Source organism: Egretta garzetta, unplaced genomic scaffold (genome assembly GCF_000687185.1).
Source record: "Egretta garzetta isolate BGI_Z169 unplaced genomic scaffold, ASM68718v1 scaffold81, whole genome shotgun sequence".
Taxonomy (NCBI): Eukaryota; Metazoa; Chordata; class Aves; order Pelecaniformes; family Ardeidae; genus Egretta; species Egretta garzetta.
The window spans coordinates 1,778,187-1,797,728 of NW_009258671.1; the positions used below are offsets into that span (position 1 = coordinate 1,778,187).

General features: G+C 39.4%; 2 protein-coding genes across 2 annotated transcripts in view; one reads left to right on the plus strand and one right to left on the minus strand.

Annotated features, from left to right (window-relative positions):
- PIK3C2G (phosphatidylinositol-4-phosphate 3-kinase catalytic subunit type 2 gamma) overlaps nucleotides 1-15,013 on the plus strand; it is a 199,628-nt gene extending 184,615 nt beyond the window's left edge. The window contains exons 33-34 of the mRNA XM_009648693.1: nucleotides 9,614-9,739; nucleotides 14,861-15,013. Of these exons, the coding sequence (XP_009646988.1) occupies nucleotides 9,614-9,739; nucleotides 14,861-15,013 (279 nt within the window). The remainder of the gene's footprint in view (nucleotides 1-9,613; nucleotides 9,740-14,860) is intronic.
- Nucleotides 15,014-17,976: 2,963 nt separating this feature from the next.
- Nucleotides 17,977-19,542, minus strand: part of PLCZ1 (phospholipase C zeta 1) — a 54,858-nt gene continuing 53,292 nt past the window's right edge. Inside the window, exon 13 of the mRNA XM_009648730.2 lies at nucleotides 17,977-18,059. Coding sequence (XP_009647025.1) covers nucleotides 17,977-18,059 — 83 coding nt within the window. The remainder of the gene's footprint in view (nucleotides 18,060-19,542) is intronic.

A 19,542-nucleotide genomic window follows, 5' to 3' on the forward strand; every position in this document is an offset into this window, starting at 1 on the left:
ACTTAACTTCGTTAAGAAAAGACTAACAGGGACACAAGTCAATTGTGCAAATATTTAAGGGAGAAGACAGCCAAGCTCAAGAGGAATTATTTAGGACATTGAGCAAGAGCATAAGTAGAAGTAATGAGAGATAATCAAGGAGCAGAAATTTCATGCATCATATAATGAAATGCTTTCTTACAAAGGGAGATGGCAAGCTGTAGAATAATCTAGAGAAAAGTGGAGGGAGCTCTGTGGTGTTTGAGAAACTAAAAATAGTCTGGATCAGGCATATACAGACATTTTTAGCTTATTAAGAAATTGAGAAGAAAAATAGTGCAGGGCGAAGACACAGGTTAACAGTGTCACTATTTCTGTATGTGGTTTATATTCACTTACTATCTGTGCCTACGCAAGGAGAGAAAAGAATATGTAAGTGAAAAAAAGATAGAACAGCAGCATTTGCTCGTGTTTCTTTTCTCATTTTTCCTTTCTTAAAGTTTCTTTCATGCCCTCTAACAGGCAGCAATGGTTTTAATCCTGAGTGATTTCAAAGGAAAAGCAAAAGGGAGATGTTGTCTTAAGTATTTGTTCTCCCCTGTGTTTTATTAAAGAGAGAAGAAATTCTGGGATCAATGTTTCTAAGGGTCCAAACTAGATCAGTCTTATCTCAGCCAGTGCCGTAGACCCTGCGACTAAATACTCACCTGGAAATTAGGTGTTCCAAGCACCACAATAATACAGGGTTGAAAGCAATGGAATTCATCTTTACAGGCCTGGTGGTAATTCTGGAATAAAAGCTTCAGAGATCTGTTCATGAAATCTGCTCTCTGCATTCTATGCCCTGCACCAACATTGCTTATCCATAGAATAATATGATTTTAAAGCACGACTGAACCTTGATTTCTGTCATCTATGCAAAAAAAGCAGGGTTTAAATGACTTAAAGATAGAAATACAGCATGTGGTTCAGGAATCTAGAACATATCTTGTCACCTCCTTCTCTTTCAGAAAAAAACTCCTATGTGAGTCTTGCTCAAATCTTTTACTGGGAGTTGCACATTTGATACATTCACACTTCTGGTTATACAGTCGCCTTCTTTTATATTATTTTTGCAGCCTTGATAACTTTTTTTATAACCACGTGGTGCTATGTGGAGCGCCCAGTAGTCTAGTCCTGAGCATTGGTGAAGTATTAGAGGGGTGTCAGAGCTCAGGAGCTAGGCTGAGGGACACAAGCCATTCTAAGACATCTTTTTCTTTTTTGTTAATTCAGAAACAGTAAGCACACACAAAGCTGTATCATTATTTTCTGGAGCTAAATTCTAGCCCTCCTTGTCTGCTACTGCCGATGGTCAGCAAATGCATGAGCCTGTTTTACCTGACAGTTACAGTCATGTAGTTGTACAGATTCTTCCCCATTTCCTTTGGGATTTTGTCTGTCCTAATATACAACGCCTTCTGGATCACCAAGACAATAAATTACTCTTTTTAAACAGGGCATCAGAGCTCCCTCCCAGTTCCTTTCTTCATCTTTCTGGAAGTGTTGGATCCAGAGCTCTATAGAAATAAAGGCTTTGAAGGGAAACCCTTACGGCCTTCTGGGTATCACAGGCCAGCGTTTGTTTTATTTACTTCATTGTAAGCAGAGTTAGATGGGCTTTTCTCTCAAATGACTAAAGTAGATCAGAAGCATTTTACATAGTTATTAGGAAGCCCTGAATCTTTTGGGATCCAGGCTGTTTCCCAGAACTTTCTTTCTCTTTACAAGAAAAAAGACTGGTTTTGCTAAATATTTAACAACTAATACTTGTTCATTTAAAAAAATCCCACCGTCTGTGTGCCTTGGTCTAATTGGAGTGGGATTTAGTTTGAAACTAAGATGCATACTTATATGATGTGATGGAATTTAGTTGCCTGATTGTGGCTGTTTTGAGTACCATGAAGTATCTTCCTAGACCTGCAATGGCCACTCCAGAATGGTGCCAGTTTCCCTCAAAGCCTGTCATATTTCCAACTCCTTACACAACCTTCCTCATCTGAGGTGACATGAGGCAGCAGTATTTTAGAAACCGGATCCCAGTCTATATACCTAGGCTCCCATTTTGATCAGTGGAGACTTAAGTCCCAATTCATTTTCCTAAATAGATAGGAGATGACCTAATATGTCCCATCTGGCCTTCAGCTGCCACGGCAGAGGAGGAGGGCCCCTTATAAGGCTTGTGTCATGTCTGGGGGGTTGTGCAGATATCCTAAGCATCTTAGGTATCTCAGATGGTTCCAGACACCAACGCCTGGGCAATTTAACCAAGCCAAGCCAGGAGATGTCCACAATATGATGAGTTGAATCTCTTTCTGGCCTCCCTCCTTGACAGCATTACAGGGGTCTGCTGAAACTTGTCTGGGAACTTACATACCTACCTCACACATACACTGGGATATGTCACCACCTTGACATTTTTGCCCAAAACTGGTGTGTTTGTTGCAGTGCCTGAGCCGTGAAGCTCCCCTTCTGTCTCAGTGACTGAGGATTAGTTTTTCTCATTTGACAGCCAGGAGACCTTGGAAGGTGTTGGTTGGCTCACTCTAAGGAGATTTTGTGACTCAGGACAGCTCTAGACCCTGTTGTTGCCAGCGTAGTTATCCCCGTTAGGAATGCAGTGTACCATGTTTCATTAACAGCTTGACTGCACAAGTCCTTGCTACTCTACTACAAACAAAGCCAAATCAGTAAACCTGCACTTTTTTTTTGCCAAAATGCCATGTTTCATTTGGAAAGAAAGGACTGGAATGAACTATAGTGCAAAAAAGCACTGTTTTTTCGTGAATTAACAGCACCCACTGTTCTCCTATTTGGTGCACGGACAGGCTACGTGCAGAACAGGCAGGTTGATGAGGATGTGGAAGGTATTGGACCACACAAAGTGCATAAGCTGTATTTGGAGACTCATTACAATAACGTGGATAGAGCACCTCTGCATTTTTATCATAGTAAATGACAAAGCCACCTGGCGGCTTGCTCTACTTGACACTACTGATGCTACCAGATTTCTGAAAGGTAGAAAAGGCCCCCTCAAAAAATGCTTTCCAGAACTTCCCTGAAACAAAGTATATGTTGTTCTGAAACAAAGTCTCTTTTTATTTTCCCTGCATTAAATTAATTTCTTTTTCTGCTGCTTTGAAAGAGACCTCTGTCACAGTGCGTCTTCTCTGTTTATGGACATGCCCGGATGCACGCATGAGATATAAGAAGTTAGGAATAGGATTGAAGTTGCTGACAGAGAAGAGGGGGAAAAATTTGGATCAGAAAATATAATAAAATAAAACTTATCTTGCAGAGGAGCAGTTAAATGTTGTCAAATTTTAGGTGAAAAAATCAGTTGTTTGGGAAAAAATACCTTATTTGTGCAATTGCTTTTGGGCAGTTGCTTTTCTCTTTTGTCTTGCCAATAACAGACAGTGCAGGGTGCACCACAGCAATAATTTAATTACTGCAAATGTGATTTTATTTTGAATTTTATTTGAAGTAATTTGAAAATATTTTGTGGCAGGAAAACTAAAAGCTTAGTAGCAGAGTAGAACAGAGGTGTCCAGTGCTTTGGGACATGCAGAGCTCAAAGGAAAAACAAGGAAGGGTCTTCAGTCCCACATTAGGATTTATGAAGTGACAACGCAACCACCCATCCACACAGCAATCACATTTGTCCTGGAGGTTTATATATCGTATTAATCTGTTCCTGAAGGAACCTCTGGCTTTGCGATATCATTGTCTTACTTCTGATTATTTTCTCAGCTCTTTAAATTTAGAATTAGCCCAGAAGATGTTATCTTTTTCTAAGGCAGAGGCTGTATTTGTTAATTAAGCTGCAGCTTACCAAGACAGGGGTTAGCCTTTCTCTGCTAAGTTACACAGGGACTCGGAGAAAGTGAAAGACAACATAGTAGCAGTGATGGCTTCTCCACGTTTCTTACTAGTTTTAATTTAGTCAGGAGGCAGCTAGTAATTTATACAGGTTACTGGGGTGCAAGACTGATTTCTTCTGTGGAATTTTTTCTAATCCTCCTCTATAGGATAATAATCAAATCTGCCTCAAGTCTACATGTAATATATAAATATTTTGCTTTGTAGCTGTGAAGTTTTTTTCTAACCATTTGCTATAGCGATATGATTTTTAAAGATGTAAGGATCTCTCAATATTAAGCAGTAAGGAATATTTTGTAGTCCTTTCTTCAGTATGTAGAAGATAAATTCTCACGGCGGTGCATGTAAGAGAAAAACACAAGAGGAAGGTAAAGGGTAGGAAGTTAGAGCTATTGGACAAAGTGAACTTTTTTTCTTTTTTTTTTTTTTTTAATCTGGGGGCAGTAGCTGAAATGGGAGCCTTTCTAAAGCCTGGGTTTGTTTTTTCATTGAAGAAGGGGAAGTAAGTAACTGAGATTTAAAAATGTTCAGGAAATTAATTTCGGGGGTAGAAAGGAAGTTATTTATAGAGGGGAAAAGGTAGTATTAGTTAATGCAAGTTACCTTTGATCGTATTTTTTTTCATCAAGATGGCTAAAAATGAAAAATGGGAAAAAGAGAACAGCAGCTGGAACTATCAAATGCTCAGGAGCCACCTATCTGTTTCACCCTAGGACAAAAAGTGAAAAATATCTACATGTCCAACACTAAGAGAAACTGATGACATGATTTAAATTTGAGGCAGTAGTCACCTAAAAAGAAAATGTGACGTCACTTAGGAAGAGGTTAGTCTTAAAAAGCTTTACAATAAATTATCCCTAAAGTGCATTTTTAAAAAATCATAAAACTTTCCTTAAAATTCACATGAGTAAGACCCAATATTCATGTTGGCTGCTAAATTGCATAGTTTAATATATAGCAAATTCTGAAGTAGTTAGGCCTTTCGTAATGCTAACAAAGAATCCATCCTTAAGGAGAGTTGTGGATGGCTAGTAATGATCAAGGGAGAAGAGTCATTAGGATAATGTAATTCTTGTGGAAAAATTAATTGAATTTCATCCATTATTTCCCAGCTACAGCTAGTATATTTAAAATTAAATTACACAGGACATAACCTGTCTGCCTGGGTTTCTCTAAGTAAATATCAATACTTTTTGGGGTTTGGAAAATAAAATTGTAGTGAAAAATGGAACACAGCCATAACAGATACATGTCTGTATTAGTTTTTCAGTATTGAATTACAGATGTGGAGAGAAGTAAATCCAGAGTATTATTTCCTCTCCTTCAACCCCCCTCATTCTTAAGTATTTTCATCACCTTCTGCCTGACTTTAGAAGAAAATAGCATTTCAAAAATAAACAGCTTTTTTAAACACATATACAGGCAGTTGTAGCAGAGTTCCTTAAAAACATCAGTCATTATCAAGGTCAAGTAGGCAGGTCATTCTCTGAGAAAATTGTTCAGTCACGGCTTGTTTGTATTTGAAGAAAGCACAAGGAGTCAGCTTCTAAATTCAACTCAAATTTTTTCATTGGCAGATCAAAATCACTGGGGAATTTATGTCCATAGGCATAGCAAGGAGAGATACAGCATCTCTGTTGGGAACTTGGTTTTATACCTTTCCAGCCTTATGGATTTTTACAGAATTTATTTTTATTTTATTTTTTTATTATTTTTTTAGAATTCAATCTAAAACTTTGGTTTTTTTCTCTTAGCTTGTTCACAAGTACATTCAAGCTATTGGAGAGTACTTAAAGATCGCATTCCCAAGGTACCCTCTGATTTTCCCTCTGGCCTGGACTATGGACAGAAGTCAGTGATTTTTGATCCATTAATAATAACAAAAGGGGGGTTTTCTGGATTTCAGAATTAGCTCGTAAATCTGCTAGGAATCTTACTCCATGTTTATAATGGACCCACCAGAACAGATATTCTTTGGTGCAAATGAGACTGACATTTAGGTCAGATATTATCCACGTTCACCTAAGTTTATAAATGTGCCAATGCAGTCTGAGTTAGAAGTGAAAGGATAATGCAGGGGTTTGCTCACTAAATGTGACACTGCAATATGGCAGAAGACATCATCTCTAGAAAGAAAAAAAAACCAACAAACTGACATTTTCTCCATTCTCCTTTATTAAAAAAAGAATGCTGGACTCGCACGTGAAAGCCTGAGAAGGGACTAGTTTGCCCGGAAGCTTGGGATTTTTGCCTGCCATGCCAGTTGTTTTAATAAAGCAGTTTACTTCAAATTTCACCTGCTTCAGATTAAAAAAGATATTTCTGCCATGTTAATCCCACTCTTGTTTCCATGCTGTGATTGTCAAACCGCCAAGATCCCCCTTTGTCCCTGGCAGGGAGGGTCCAGCAAAGCACACAGCCCCTTGCATGGCCATTGCAAGTCTTGTCTCAAGAAATCCTTCGGTGAAGTGGGCTCCTTGAAAGAAAAGCTTCAGCTATCGTGCCCATCAAAAGGGAAGGCAGCAGAAGCTTGCCGTGCAAGCCACCCAGACTCTGCTCCTGTAAAGCCATGGCTGATTTATGCCTGCTCGTCCTCACTAGCTTTGAATGATGAGTGTGTAGTGGGACAGAGCCTTTTAACAGTTAGAGACCCTCGTTAGATGTTTTCTGTCATATCAGGAGGCAGGGGAGGGTGGTTGGGAAGTGGAAGATGTGATCTGGCTTTCGAAGAGTCCCCAGCTGAAGCTTTTGGGTGGCTTGATGGCATAACAGTGACACTGCCAATGGAAAATTGGGACAGTTGTGGAACTTGGTGTGGCCTGTCTGCCTTTCCTCGGAGAGGGAAGATGAAGCGGGAAAATGTTATCTGTAAAGCCAGGGGGGAACCCAATACCCGACAACCAGAACTAAGATCTCCAGTTGGAATGCAGGTGGCTGCAGTTTAAATTACCTCTAACAGCCTGGCTGCTGATTGCTACTGTTCATGACAAGTGACTTTGTTTTAGTTCTGAAAGGTCCCAGAGCAACTGCTCTGCCCTGAGTTTTCATCTCTGAATCACTAAAATACTCTCTTTTTTGATTTTCTCTCTTGACCCTCTCCTCCCACTCACCCCTTTTGACACATATTTAGCTACACTCAAAGGGACAGCGAAGAGGTAGTTTCCTGTCCATGTTTCATACGGGCACAGCACTACTGCAAAGTGCCTGCCTTAGATTTTGGGGGGAGTCAGCTGGTGGAGGAAGGTTAGTTGGCTGAATGCTAGATAATGTGCCAGCCCTGCTAGCAGGGTACAAGGAGCAACTCGGAGGCGTAGCGACAATTTTACCTGACTTTTTTCCAGTTCTTCACATGCGCTTCTGGGTACCCTGGTCCTGTTAAACAACCACACGGCATCAGCTTGGATTCTTGCCCTGGCAGGTGGATGTTGGACTGAGCAAATGCAGCCAGCACCACCAGGATCTGTGCCTTTGCTGTCCGGAGGCGTGCAGTGGGGCACAGCACTTGCGACTGCGCCCTGTCCTCTCCGGGCAGCTCGAAGGGGAGCAGAACCACGGGGATGCAGCCGTCCGCTCTGCTACCTTTGCAGCCATTTCCTACCATCCAGGTTCCTCAGCCCAGTGCCCTTTGCAGCTGCTGCTGACCTCAACTTTTCAAATTAGCTCTGACACGGTCCCTGGTTAGGCAGTACACTGCCAGGATGATTTATAAAGCCTGACATTTTACAGGACTCTCCCTGTACTGTATTGCCGTGCTTGAGATTGTGAAGATCGTACTGCTGGGCCTCAGCAGTTGAGCTGATAAGGCCTTCTTCAAGAATTACACCCACCCCCCCAACCATTTTCCTTTTAACCATATTCCCTTTTTTTGTCTGAACCAACTAAAATCTGTTGACCTTCAAGTTGCAGTGATGCTTATTTATTCCTTGAGAAGGGAAAAGCTTGATTACAGTTAGGATCCTGGTTGCTTGGACTGGTGTTTAAGGCTGCGTTTCTTTCTCCTTCCTGATTTTTAAGAGGCTGTTAATTTTACTGTTATTTGTAATCCTTGATTGAAGTTTTAATGTAGTCCTAGATCAATAGAGATGGGCTTTCAAATGGACAGTGTAAATTATAAATCCTGCGTTAACGATAAGGTACTCTGTCCTAGGAAAATACCTGTTAGTTTCACTGCCATTTAATGGCATTCTTATTTTGGCCGTTGCATCCCATCTATCTAAATCCCATGTAGATTTTAAATCAGATGCACTTTGTGGAGCTTAGCAATAGTAACATTAATCGTTCACACAGTGCTGACAATACGTAATGATTTGAGTAGTGCATCCTTCGATGCTGTATGGTGTTAACAGTACCAATAATAAGCTTTGCCGTTGACCACATCATTTGCCTTGAAGGATCATTTGAGATAACAAAAAACAGAGATTTGCTGTGAAAGAACAGGTTGCTCACACACACAAGCACTATTTTTCTTCCCAATAAAGAAGTTATTTATTGCTACAACACCAGCGGTTTCTCCTATCACAAGGATATGTTGTTGATAATGCCTGTAGAAAGCCCCATATTTCTAGACACATACTGTGAATAATCAAAATCTGAGAAATGACTTTATTCTGAGCTAGGTAAAATTACAATGAGAAATATAAATGCAACTGCCTGTGTAATGCTCTGGGTTCATCGGTTCCAAACATTTTAAGATTTCTTTTTTTTTAACCTGCATTTCCATTTGCATCCTGTCACTGGATTGCCTATGAGCTGTCAGGTAAACTTGCTGCCTAAAATGCTGATAATACGATGAAAATTACTGATATTGTGATATGCCCCATTTTTCTGCTTTCCGGTGGTATACTGTGTTACCAACACAAAGGTTTCTGCTCGATTGTAAGCTAAGCACCAAATGACATACGCTGGCAAGGTACCTGTTCCATAGTTTTTCATGATTATGTTTCTTGTGTGTTCTTTTAAAGCCTCTCATACTACCAGCGTGTTTGCTGAGTAGCTGCAATGTTGCTTTATGCATAACCTTACAGACGTTGAGAAGTAATCAAAAAACTCTCCACCCACCACCATTAGCTGATGACCAAGCCTGGTTAATAGATTGGCTCTGATCTTGAGTGGCTGCCATAGGGTGGAATATCTGGAATATCGTTAAGTAATGAACTGGAAAATTAAAGAGTTTGCAGCTGTGTGATTGGAGAGATCTGAAAGACTGTTAGTTATAACAATCCTGTTCTGCCCATATTGTTGCAGGAAAGAGTCCTGGCTCTTCTGCAATAATCTGCTTTATGAAACACCCTTGGAAACAGCCAGTTCTCCCCAGCATCCGCATTGCTACTTGGGGGTTAAAATCAATAGGAGCTTACTGGCTAGAATCCAGTTTCTGTGCATTGCTCTGGAAAATGGAAGGGCTAGACATTGTATCAGATTAAGCTGAGTTAAAGTAGGTTGAGGCTTAAGGGTTTTTCCATCAGAACGTAAAATATTAAAGATAGGCGATTTCACCTTGTTCTCGTATTATTTCACTTCTATTTTCCTGACTCAATATTAAGCTGAATTCTAAGAATTCCTGTTGTTTACTGCACTAGCTCTCAAACTTAGCCAAGAGAATACTGAGAATGTAACATTCTTCTGTGTCTGCTTTAAAGTCCCAATTTCATTTGGTACTTGTTTTTGTTGCTAGAACATAGGCACTCATATTTATGACCATTTTGTTTTTCAGCGCCTCCCAGATGGCTCTGCCCCAAGTGCACACGCTGAATTTTATCTTCTGCCGGATCCTTGTGAGGTCAGTCGAAGGAAAACAAGAACAGCTCCAAAAAGCTCTGACCCTACTTACAATGAAATTGTGAGTACCATTCACTTTCTTCCACCATTTCTTACTTGCTTGGTTTTTCTTTACCCACTCATGAAATGAAATTACAATATGGCATTTAGAGCTGTTACCATGAGCGCGGTCAAAAAGAAGGAACATATCATAAGGTGAACAACGCATGGGGACGGTCTTCTGCTTTGCGTCTTTCTCAGAAGTGAAACAGCCTCTTCATGTCTCTCTCTTCAGAAAAGCAGTTGGATTATTCATGCTATTCTGTCTTACACTGCAGCCACGGCTAAATGTTAGCAAAGTGAGACCAAGTGCCATTGCACCAAAACCTAGGCTCTTTTGAATGCAGATTTGTGCACTAACATGAAAAGTACTAAATGAACGGATGCTGTTGTTCAAATTCACTGTTGAAAATAGGCAACCACATTGGTTGTCACTGTCCTAAATGGTAACACAATAATAAATAGCCCAGTTCTTTTTACATCAAAACGCTAGCAGTTCACAGCCATATATAATCATTTCGCACACTGCAGAAGTGCTCGCGCCTCGGGGGTGAAAAGGAACGTTCGTGTGGAGAAGCATTTATGACAGGATGGGAAGTGGCATAAACTATATTCTTTTGTAAGGGCAGATAAGATTCAAGCAGTAGGTGGGATCGGAGATTATAATTATTACGTGTAACATATCTCCTAAAGATCACAAAGCAATTTACAAATGTGCTTTGAGCAGGCTTTAAAGTACGAGGCATGGAAAATATTAGGACTCCACCCTGTTTCACAGATCAGATGCGATGAAGCTTAAGTTAGCCAGCTGAGACTAAGGGTCCTTATCTCCCAGTTTCCCAGTCCTGGAGTTTTACTATTTTTCTTTTTCTTTTCCCACATCTATTTGATGACAAAAGTTACTTACACTGATGACTTCCAGTGCTTCTCTAAGTAGGCTCCTTGAGCAGTATTGCTGCTAACAGCTGAGACAAATTTCCCTCCCTACAGTTCTGCAGTGGAATAACAGGGAACTGGGCTTTATTTTTTCGTTACGCTCTTTCCTTTTTTTGCAATCAAAGAGGCAGTGGAATGAGTCCAATTGACCTGCCTAAAGACTTTCCCTTACATTTGAAGGGTATTTAAAGCAAAGAAATAGAGTGTGGTTATACAATAACATTCCTTGTAAAATATCCCAAATGGACAACAGACAAGAAGCAGCCAGCAACGCTGGAAGACAATTATCTTTCTAATCATTATTAGATCAAGTTGAATGCAAGAAAATCCACAATCCTCTCTGCAGTCAGACAGTAGTCACTGGGAGGAGATTTAATTGTGGCTAAGGAGCATTCCACTGCTGTTAAGAGAAATTCCATGAAAACTTAATATCCTTTACTCGAAACTTACAGCCTTCTTCACAGATGCTCAATCTTTTTCACCAGGAGCTGCTAATCGCAGTGGGGACATATGGTTCCATTGAACTTGGACATTTCAAACCCGATGCTTGTGCTGTTAGCAGCTCTGTTCTTCCATATGTGATATCATTCCGTATGCATTTTCTATCCAAGGCTGGTAGACTGAGGCAGAAGCCGCCCCAGGGAAGAAAAACTACTAAAAATATAAGTCAGCTGTCTTTTAAGTTAGTTACTGTCCAAAATGCTGTGTACAGAAATGTACTAGCCTTTTTTATGAGTTCATAAGTTGTTATTAAAGCCAAATGGCTGGAAGGAAGCTGTATATTAATTTCTCCCTGTGTTTGAGACCCAGAAAATTCTGAAATGTGCTTCTCTTGGGTTTTTTTGGTTTTAGTTTTATACTTTTATTGCTTATGACTGCCTAAAGCAAATTATCAGCCTTGCAAAAGTACATTTTATTTTTGATTTTTACCCGTGTGTGTGTTAGAGTAAAGATGCGAAAGTCCAGGAGGGCTGATGATAGAATGAACTATGCCAAATGTTTTGGAGTTGCTTTTAACAAGCACTCCTTTTTTCTCTTCTTCCTTTATTTGGATTTTGGAGTTTGTTGCTTTCATACTGATACAACATTGCATTAAAAATGGTGGTTGAGGAGAAGAGGAGAAAGAACACAGAAAAATGGAACGCAGTGTAAAGGGAGAAAGGATAACATACCTGCTTTTGTAGACCACTGTTAGGAATAAATAAGACTGACTTGGGAGATTCCAGAGTAGTTTAGTGAAAACTAAGGAAGTAAAAAAATTGAAAATAAATCTGAATGATTCAAGTTTAAAATCTTGCCAAGAAAAGTCGCAATGACCAGAACCATCTGCAGCTGGGGTCTTGCTCATATGTGTAGCATTTGCCCTGAGACACGTTTCAAGGTGTCAGTTGTCCTCCGTTTGTCTCTTGAGCGCTCGCGTGCACGCGCACCCACAAAATGAGCAAGCCTCCGAGACAATGCAGAGTCTGCATTGCCAAATGAAGCCAGAACGAGAGGCTGCTCTCTCCGTCCCGCCCTTGGGGTGCGGCCACATGTGCGCAAATCTACCTGGGCCACAAGCAGAGGGGACACCGGCCTGCAACAGCCACGATATGCAAGCAAGCCTGATGGAGGGGGAGGAGGGGAGCTGCGCCGCAGCCGCTCCCTCCAGCACCGTGCGTCAAAGCTAATTTGGACAATTAAGAGCAAATCTAGGAACTGTGCCATGGCTACCTAAGGAGAAGCAACTGTCCCGCATTTGCAATTAAAATGTCATTAGATTCCTGTAGGTGAACAGTGCTTCTCTTTTTGGAGCCAGGAATACTTGAATTCCAGCCCTGTCTGTCCCACTGATTTGCTGGCTGGCCATGTGTAACTCGCCTCCATTTGATCTAGCATGTATAAATGGGAGGAAAATATTCTTACTACACAACAATGTCAGGATTTAACTGTTCTGATTATGAAATTCTGGCAGGTGGCATTTGTTTTATCCACATACTAATTCAGCCCTCTCCAGACCTTTCTCCTGTCCCCACGTCCTGATGACATATAACCTGCTCCAGCTGAATTTGCAATACCATTTTAGAAAGGGTTTATTGGGATCTTTGGAACACCACCCACCCCACACTGTAAGCTCTGTCTTTGCTCAAAGCTTAAAGGATCTTTTTGGCCAGAGATTGAAAGTTGTCTGTTACCCCAGTTCACGCCTGTTGTGATCCACCGTACTGAAGATGTCTTAGGCCCTACAGCTTACATGTACGCTTTTTGGTGATTTAAAGCAACAGCTGGGTGTCTTAAAGCAGCCAGATAGGGTGTCTGGGAGAACCAACAATTTTGTGCCTCCTGGACCACCCGTGAAGTTCAGAACCACCTTTCTGTTGCCACTCAGTGTGAGGAACGTTGCTGGGGCTGAGCCTTTATAAACTCTATCCCTGTCTGAAGGGATGTTTCTGGTATGGAGAGGACTCAGTGGTCCGGCCTACAGAGATCCAAGCTAGAGGGGGTCTGGTCTGGCTTTTCTTCTCCTGGGCAGAGCCACACGTTTAAACTGCATTCGGATTGCACAGTAAATCCAAGAGGGTTGCATGGCAAACTCCTTTTAGGCAGTTGCACTTTCCCACTCTCCCAAAGTGACAGCATGTCACCGCGTTTGCTTTTTAAACTGCACAGAGAGATTAAAATTTAAAGCATTTTACATTGCAACTAAAATGGCAAAAACATTTTCGTCCATACAAATTTTAGATTAAGTGTACTCTTAACAAAGCTTACCTTTCGGGCCTGAGACTAGCTGAGAGCATTCTTTCACATTTTATGAACCCACATGCAGTTCACTCAGCAGTTTTTGATTAATGCAGAGACCGAAACGTAGGAATCGGTTCTGAATGCAGCTCCAGATTGTTTTGTTTTTTTTTTAAATTCAGAAAATACACCACTAACGTTTCATAGTTAACCTCAGTGTGTTCTCACAGTATTACGGTAATTTCGAGGATATTTTAAAAACAATAGGCCTTAAGAGATGCTAAGCAAGTTGTCTCATTTAATTTGAGAAGTACTAACAACACTTACTGAGTAACAGAAACATCCAAATTTAGTAAGTAAGTTCCACTTGCTAAATTGGGTCCAATCTCAGACATTTTCCACATCTACAACTTTTACTGAGTGGGCTGAACTTTCTGTCCTGTTTAATATTTGATGACTCCATTAAAAAAAACAAGTATTTTTATAATTGGCACATTTGGATACAGTTAGCATCCAGAATCATGCATAAAGCTATTTGTATTGAAATAGTAAAATTTATACAGACAATTTTCAAAGGAAAATTATTATCTCTTTTATGATGTGGGATTGTTGGATGTAGAACAGTTATGAACTTTTATGGAAGTCTTGGTTGGATGAAAATTTGGGTTTCCTTTGGCTTGATCTTTTTTAATTCTGGTGTGTAGCACAAGATTTAATCACAAATACAGTACTGAGAAAAAATTCTGAGGTACTGTGCATTGATATGAAATACCGTTATGAGACATCAATGCAACATGAAGTTGCTTTAAGGCACTACTAAGCAACACGTAACAAATGCAATATACATAGATTTTAAAAAAAATTGACATCAAACCTGTTTTTGTTCTGATTTTTGCCAAAGAGCAATACCATTTATCAAAGCGTCTGCTATGGAAACATATTTAAAAATCATAAAAATCTACACTTTTACAGCATTACCCATCTTATATTTTCATGCTGCTGTCCGTGATGAGTACCCCCCATCTGAATTTCTCTTCCAGAAAGTCAACCTTGCCATTCTCTGGTGAACTTCATGGAGGATCTGATATTTCTTCACATTTGCACTCAAAACTCTGCTTAAGTTAGAGTTTCGATTTTCACGGGGAAAATTATGTATACCTATTTTTTTTCTCAGGCACTGCACAACATAGGTTTCAAATTTATTTACAAATGCTTGGTAATCAGATTTCATAAGCCTAAGCTGGCAGAATCTTTATATAAACTACATAGGGTCTAATGTATTTCTGAGGTAAATTCACTAAGTTGAGTGCATTTGGCTCACGGTTAGTAGTTTATAATTCTGGAGGGCGGTTTAAAGCAATTATTACAAAGCTGTAGTCATCATCCTTAATGCTGCATTGAAGTAAGTGTTTTGCCTGTCAGAAGGATTCACAAATTCATATGGGTTGTTTTGGTTTTTTTCTTTCTGTTTGACTGTATATTATTTCAGGTTGTGTACGACAACGTCACGGAGCTCAAAGGCCGTATACTGAAGCTTGTTGTGAAAAGCAAAGCAACGTTTGTGGGAGCTGTTAACATTCAACTGAGCAGTGTCCACTTGAATGAAGAAAAGTGGTATCCACTGGGAAACAGCATAATTTAAATGTCGTCTAAGATAATTCAATTATTTATCCACTAATGTTTCTTTATCCCATTTCCCATGGTAGATTTTGTCTCAGTTGCCCTTGAGAATATGCAGTCATCTGCTGATCACATACCTTAACATTTCTAATCATAAGGCTATTGTCTTAAAATTGCTATCATCTTCCTGCAACTGATTCCTGTCAGTGTGAGTTTCAGAAATCACATGCTAAGACCTTGTAGCAGCATGCAGGAAATCCTTATAACAGCAATAAAGATTTTTGTTTTGTTCGTATTAAATAGTACTGTAAAAATACTAAATTCTGTACACATGGAAGTGTGGGGTCTAATTCTTTGCCCATTAATTCCATTGACTGTGTTGAAACAATGCTTACTACGGTGTAATCTTATCAGCATCTACTATGACCCCACTGCATATGATGATTTCACCACCGAACTGTGGGATGGTTCCCTCGATGCCAATACATTTCAGATGTCTAGCAACTGTCTTGTTAATTCTTATACAATCAATAAAAAAAAAAAAAAAAAGAACTTTAAAAGCTTTGCACTTCACACATTTTGTGCAGTATATGTTGGTGTGCTTTTCACTCCTGGTATAATGTAACATTCAATCCGGGATGTTCATTTGTCAGTAAGATATGTCACTTTCTTTTATTCTGACATCCAAGAAGCAGACCTAAATGGTCATTTGTGAGAAGAAAGGAGGAGGGAGAAGCTAATATCCATGAATAAATAAAACATACTGAATGTGAGCTTCCAGTGTGGTATTTATTTAAGATCATGCTGTAAGGAATCTCTGTTCACTAATCTTACCACATTACATTCTTATGCGTCATAAGGGAATCAAGTCAATACATGAATTGACCTCAGGGCTATAAAATGTATATGTACATATTAAACAATGAATGTGAGTGGTTCCTTTGAGTTCACTGAGGCTAATTTTGGGCTCTGTTCTTCAAAGCATTTTTACCTAAATTGAGGAAGCACTTAAGCACATCTTGAAACATTTAGCATGTGAGCAGCCATAATGACCTGTCCATTATTGCCAGCCTCTTACACACACATTGCTGACCATGTGTATATATATATATATATATACACACACACACCTTCCCAGGACCAAGGGCACATTTTTAAGGAACAGGAGATGTGCTGATCTGTGGTCTGATCTACTGTAAAATCTGAAGTTACCATATACTGAGTAGGTCTGACAGTTGTCCTACCAGGTGGAAAAGTGGTCAACAGAGGGGTTATAAAGCCAGAAGCTGAAGATAATTGCCTCTGCTCCCAAAGGACGCTCACAAATCAGTCTTCAGAAGGTAATGTTGTATAAAGCTCGTGAAGTGGGACTAGGAGTGTTACTTAGGAAGCTAAATAAGCTGGAGTTTTTCTCAGCATCAAACCAATTGACTATGTCACTTGGTCAGTTTTTATCTGAGAATAGATACACCAGATTGCCTGGGGAAATTAAACTCCTCCTCAGTAAGTGGAGGTGGGGGAACTCTGCTTGAGTATTAATATTATTAGCATTCTTCAGAGCTGAAAACAGCTATAAAATATTTACCACATGAAAGGGATATTGGCTAGCATACAGATATGATCACTACAAAGATCAGTAAATCTAACATTTTAGATTATAGGCTCTCCTGGGTAAAGAATCAAGTGACTTGTCACTCAAGCACAGAAAGCACATTGAGGCCAGCTTACAATGTTATCAAATTACCTGACCTTACAGTTCAACATTGATTTTAGATTCTTCTTAGTCTACTGTCTTGGTTTCCTTATTATAACTATAATGCAATTCTCTAATAGTGTTATTTCCTGTGACATTTTCTAATCATTGTTTACCGCATGCCCCGATTTTCCATCTTAGTGCAACATTAAATAAAATAGCATTAAAATGGCATTAAATAAAAAGAGCATTAAAACATAATATTATCAGAACTGTCTGCAAACATAAGCAATACTGTTTGGTATTAAAGAAACCTATCCATATAACATTTTTTTTTTTTTTTTTTTAATAAAAAAACCCCAATGCTTGAGTAACAAATCTGCAATTAACTGGGTAGATACAGTCCGGTGGAAGCTCAACAATACTTCAGTTTTGTAAGAAAGATGGGAAAATTGTATCTTATGGGAAAGATCTACGCCGATAGCTATGTCAGGAAAGAAGTTGTCCTCAGAGGTTTTAAATCACACAATCAACCCTTGCCTTTTCTAAAATTCTTCTAGTCCACCTCAGAGCATTGTGCTTCCTATTCCGTGAGTTCACAGTACGATGTATCCTGAGCTCCCTGCCGCCATGAGGAACAGAGCCCTTTACAAATCAGTCTCTGAATTATTTCTCTGTCTTTAGCAGCAGGAGGTTCAACACTAAGCTAAGAAAAGGTGCCGATATTAGCATCTGAGGTTTTATCATTTTAAGAGCTGGGTTTTTTCCCCAGATTATTTTCCCAAGTAGCAAATTTACAGTGGACATTAAAGAGGTATAACCCAATCAGAAGGTGCTGTTATAAATTTAAAGCATACAGTGTATGTGTGATTTTTCCTGTTCCCTTGGAAAGATACAATGGTAAGAAATTTTGTTCAGTACAAATAAAAAAGTCAACATAACATGCTTATAATTTTGCAGTCTTAGGTCATAAATATTAGAATATTATTCTCACTCGGTAATTAATCATGATTTTGAAGTTAGCTGCAAATGAAATTATTAAGTGAATTTTAAAAAAAGTCCAAAAAAAGTTCAGTCCTTATGAATTAGTTCTAAATAACGATAGGGCCAATGTCAGTAGCCATTACTTATCCAGGATACCTTTTACTCACACAAGAAGTTCCATTAGCTTAATAAAATCATTGAGAATGTGCCACTCTGGAAATCAGACCACTGAGTTGTTGCAAGCCTAGTGATGTTGCTTTATTGAGCAGGGTGTGATCCTCCAGAACAACTGCTACTGCAGAGCATTGTTAGTAGTACCAGACATGAACAAACAGTGATGCAGGTTTGAGATTGCCACCATCTTTGGACAACAGGGGAACGTTGCGGTAACCTGTGAATATAATGGCACTTTATTAGTGTATTAACCATGAATTCAAAGATTATAATGGAGCGGTTTTATCATCTACTATGCAAATACGGCAGAATTTATGGTTCTCTAAATAACTCTTTAAAAGAAACTGAAATGATACAGAACCCCAATCCCCTTTCTACTGATTTTCTCTTCTATATATGGAGTATTTAGATTCTGGCATTTTTAGACACAGAGTGAAAAACTCCAGTGTCTTTCAGGAGGTGGTGTTTTTCCAAACTGATGACTTTTAGCCCAGTGATATTTAAAGATGGGGGAAGCATGCATTTTAACATCCACAGATGTTATGTGTTGAACACATTGTTCTGATTGATTGATAGCAAATTAAATAACCTGTGACTCAACAGTGATAGTGCCTTAGCGAAGAATGGTGTTGCAGCAGTAATGCACTGTCCAGCTGGGGCAGAAAAAAAGCGTAGCATAAGATTTTCTACAATGACATCTTAAGTCTGTTAAGGATCACCTTTTACATGTGAGTGATTCACGGTATTGGAGATAAGACATGCCTCAGAAACTACGTGTTAATCTGGTTGCTGAAGGATTTGGAGAAACTATAGTTCTCAACTTCAAACTTAATTAACTTACCTGCTCCAAAAACAAAACCACCCCCTCTCCAAAACCCCAAACCTGTATTGCTTTATATGAATGTAAATGTCCATTATTTCATAATAATAAACATCACTTTTGATTAAGAAAAATGTTCTGTGTTTTATGTATGTATATATAACTGCAGTTATTTAAGTATCTGTTATGAGAAGCGTCTATGTTCAGAACTGCAGTTTTCAAAATCCTTTTTTAGGCGAGTCTGGATGTGTGTGTAGTCTTTGGGACCCTCATTTATTTGGTTTTGTATTTTCTTGATTCTTTTATATGACATGAAAGTTCACCTGGCATCTAAGGTTCAGCTTCTGGGCAGCAGATATTAAAGCTGAGTCCAGGCAATATACATTTGAGATCAACTTTTAGAGCATGCACACAGTATGTGGAAGACTTGCTTTGTTTCCTGTCCAAAGATACACTTCAAGGACTAAGACTCATTTCTGAAGACTGTGTTCAGGCCCCTACCTACAGAACGTTCTGCAAAGTGTCCTGAGAGAAGTAAAACTTCTTTTTTATTGAAATTATTCCTGTTTGTGTGAAATAATTAAATATTCATTGATGCAGTGATAACAGCAGTAATAATTGAATTCCCGTCCTGTATTAGTATTCTATGTGGCAGAATCATTGGGACAGGGACTGTAACCCAGGAGCCCCCTCTCCTCTTGCCTTTAACCACTCAGCTAGAGAGCTAGAGAGCACCTTCAGCCCCTCTGACTATACCTACTTGATCATTGCTTGAAAACTCAAATCCTGCTACAGATGGGCAGCAAGCCTTCTTCCCCAGTGTTATCTACAGCTGAGTTGTGAGGCTGCTGCTGGGGAAAGGCAGGCAGCAATGAGAAAT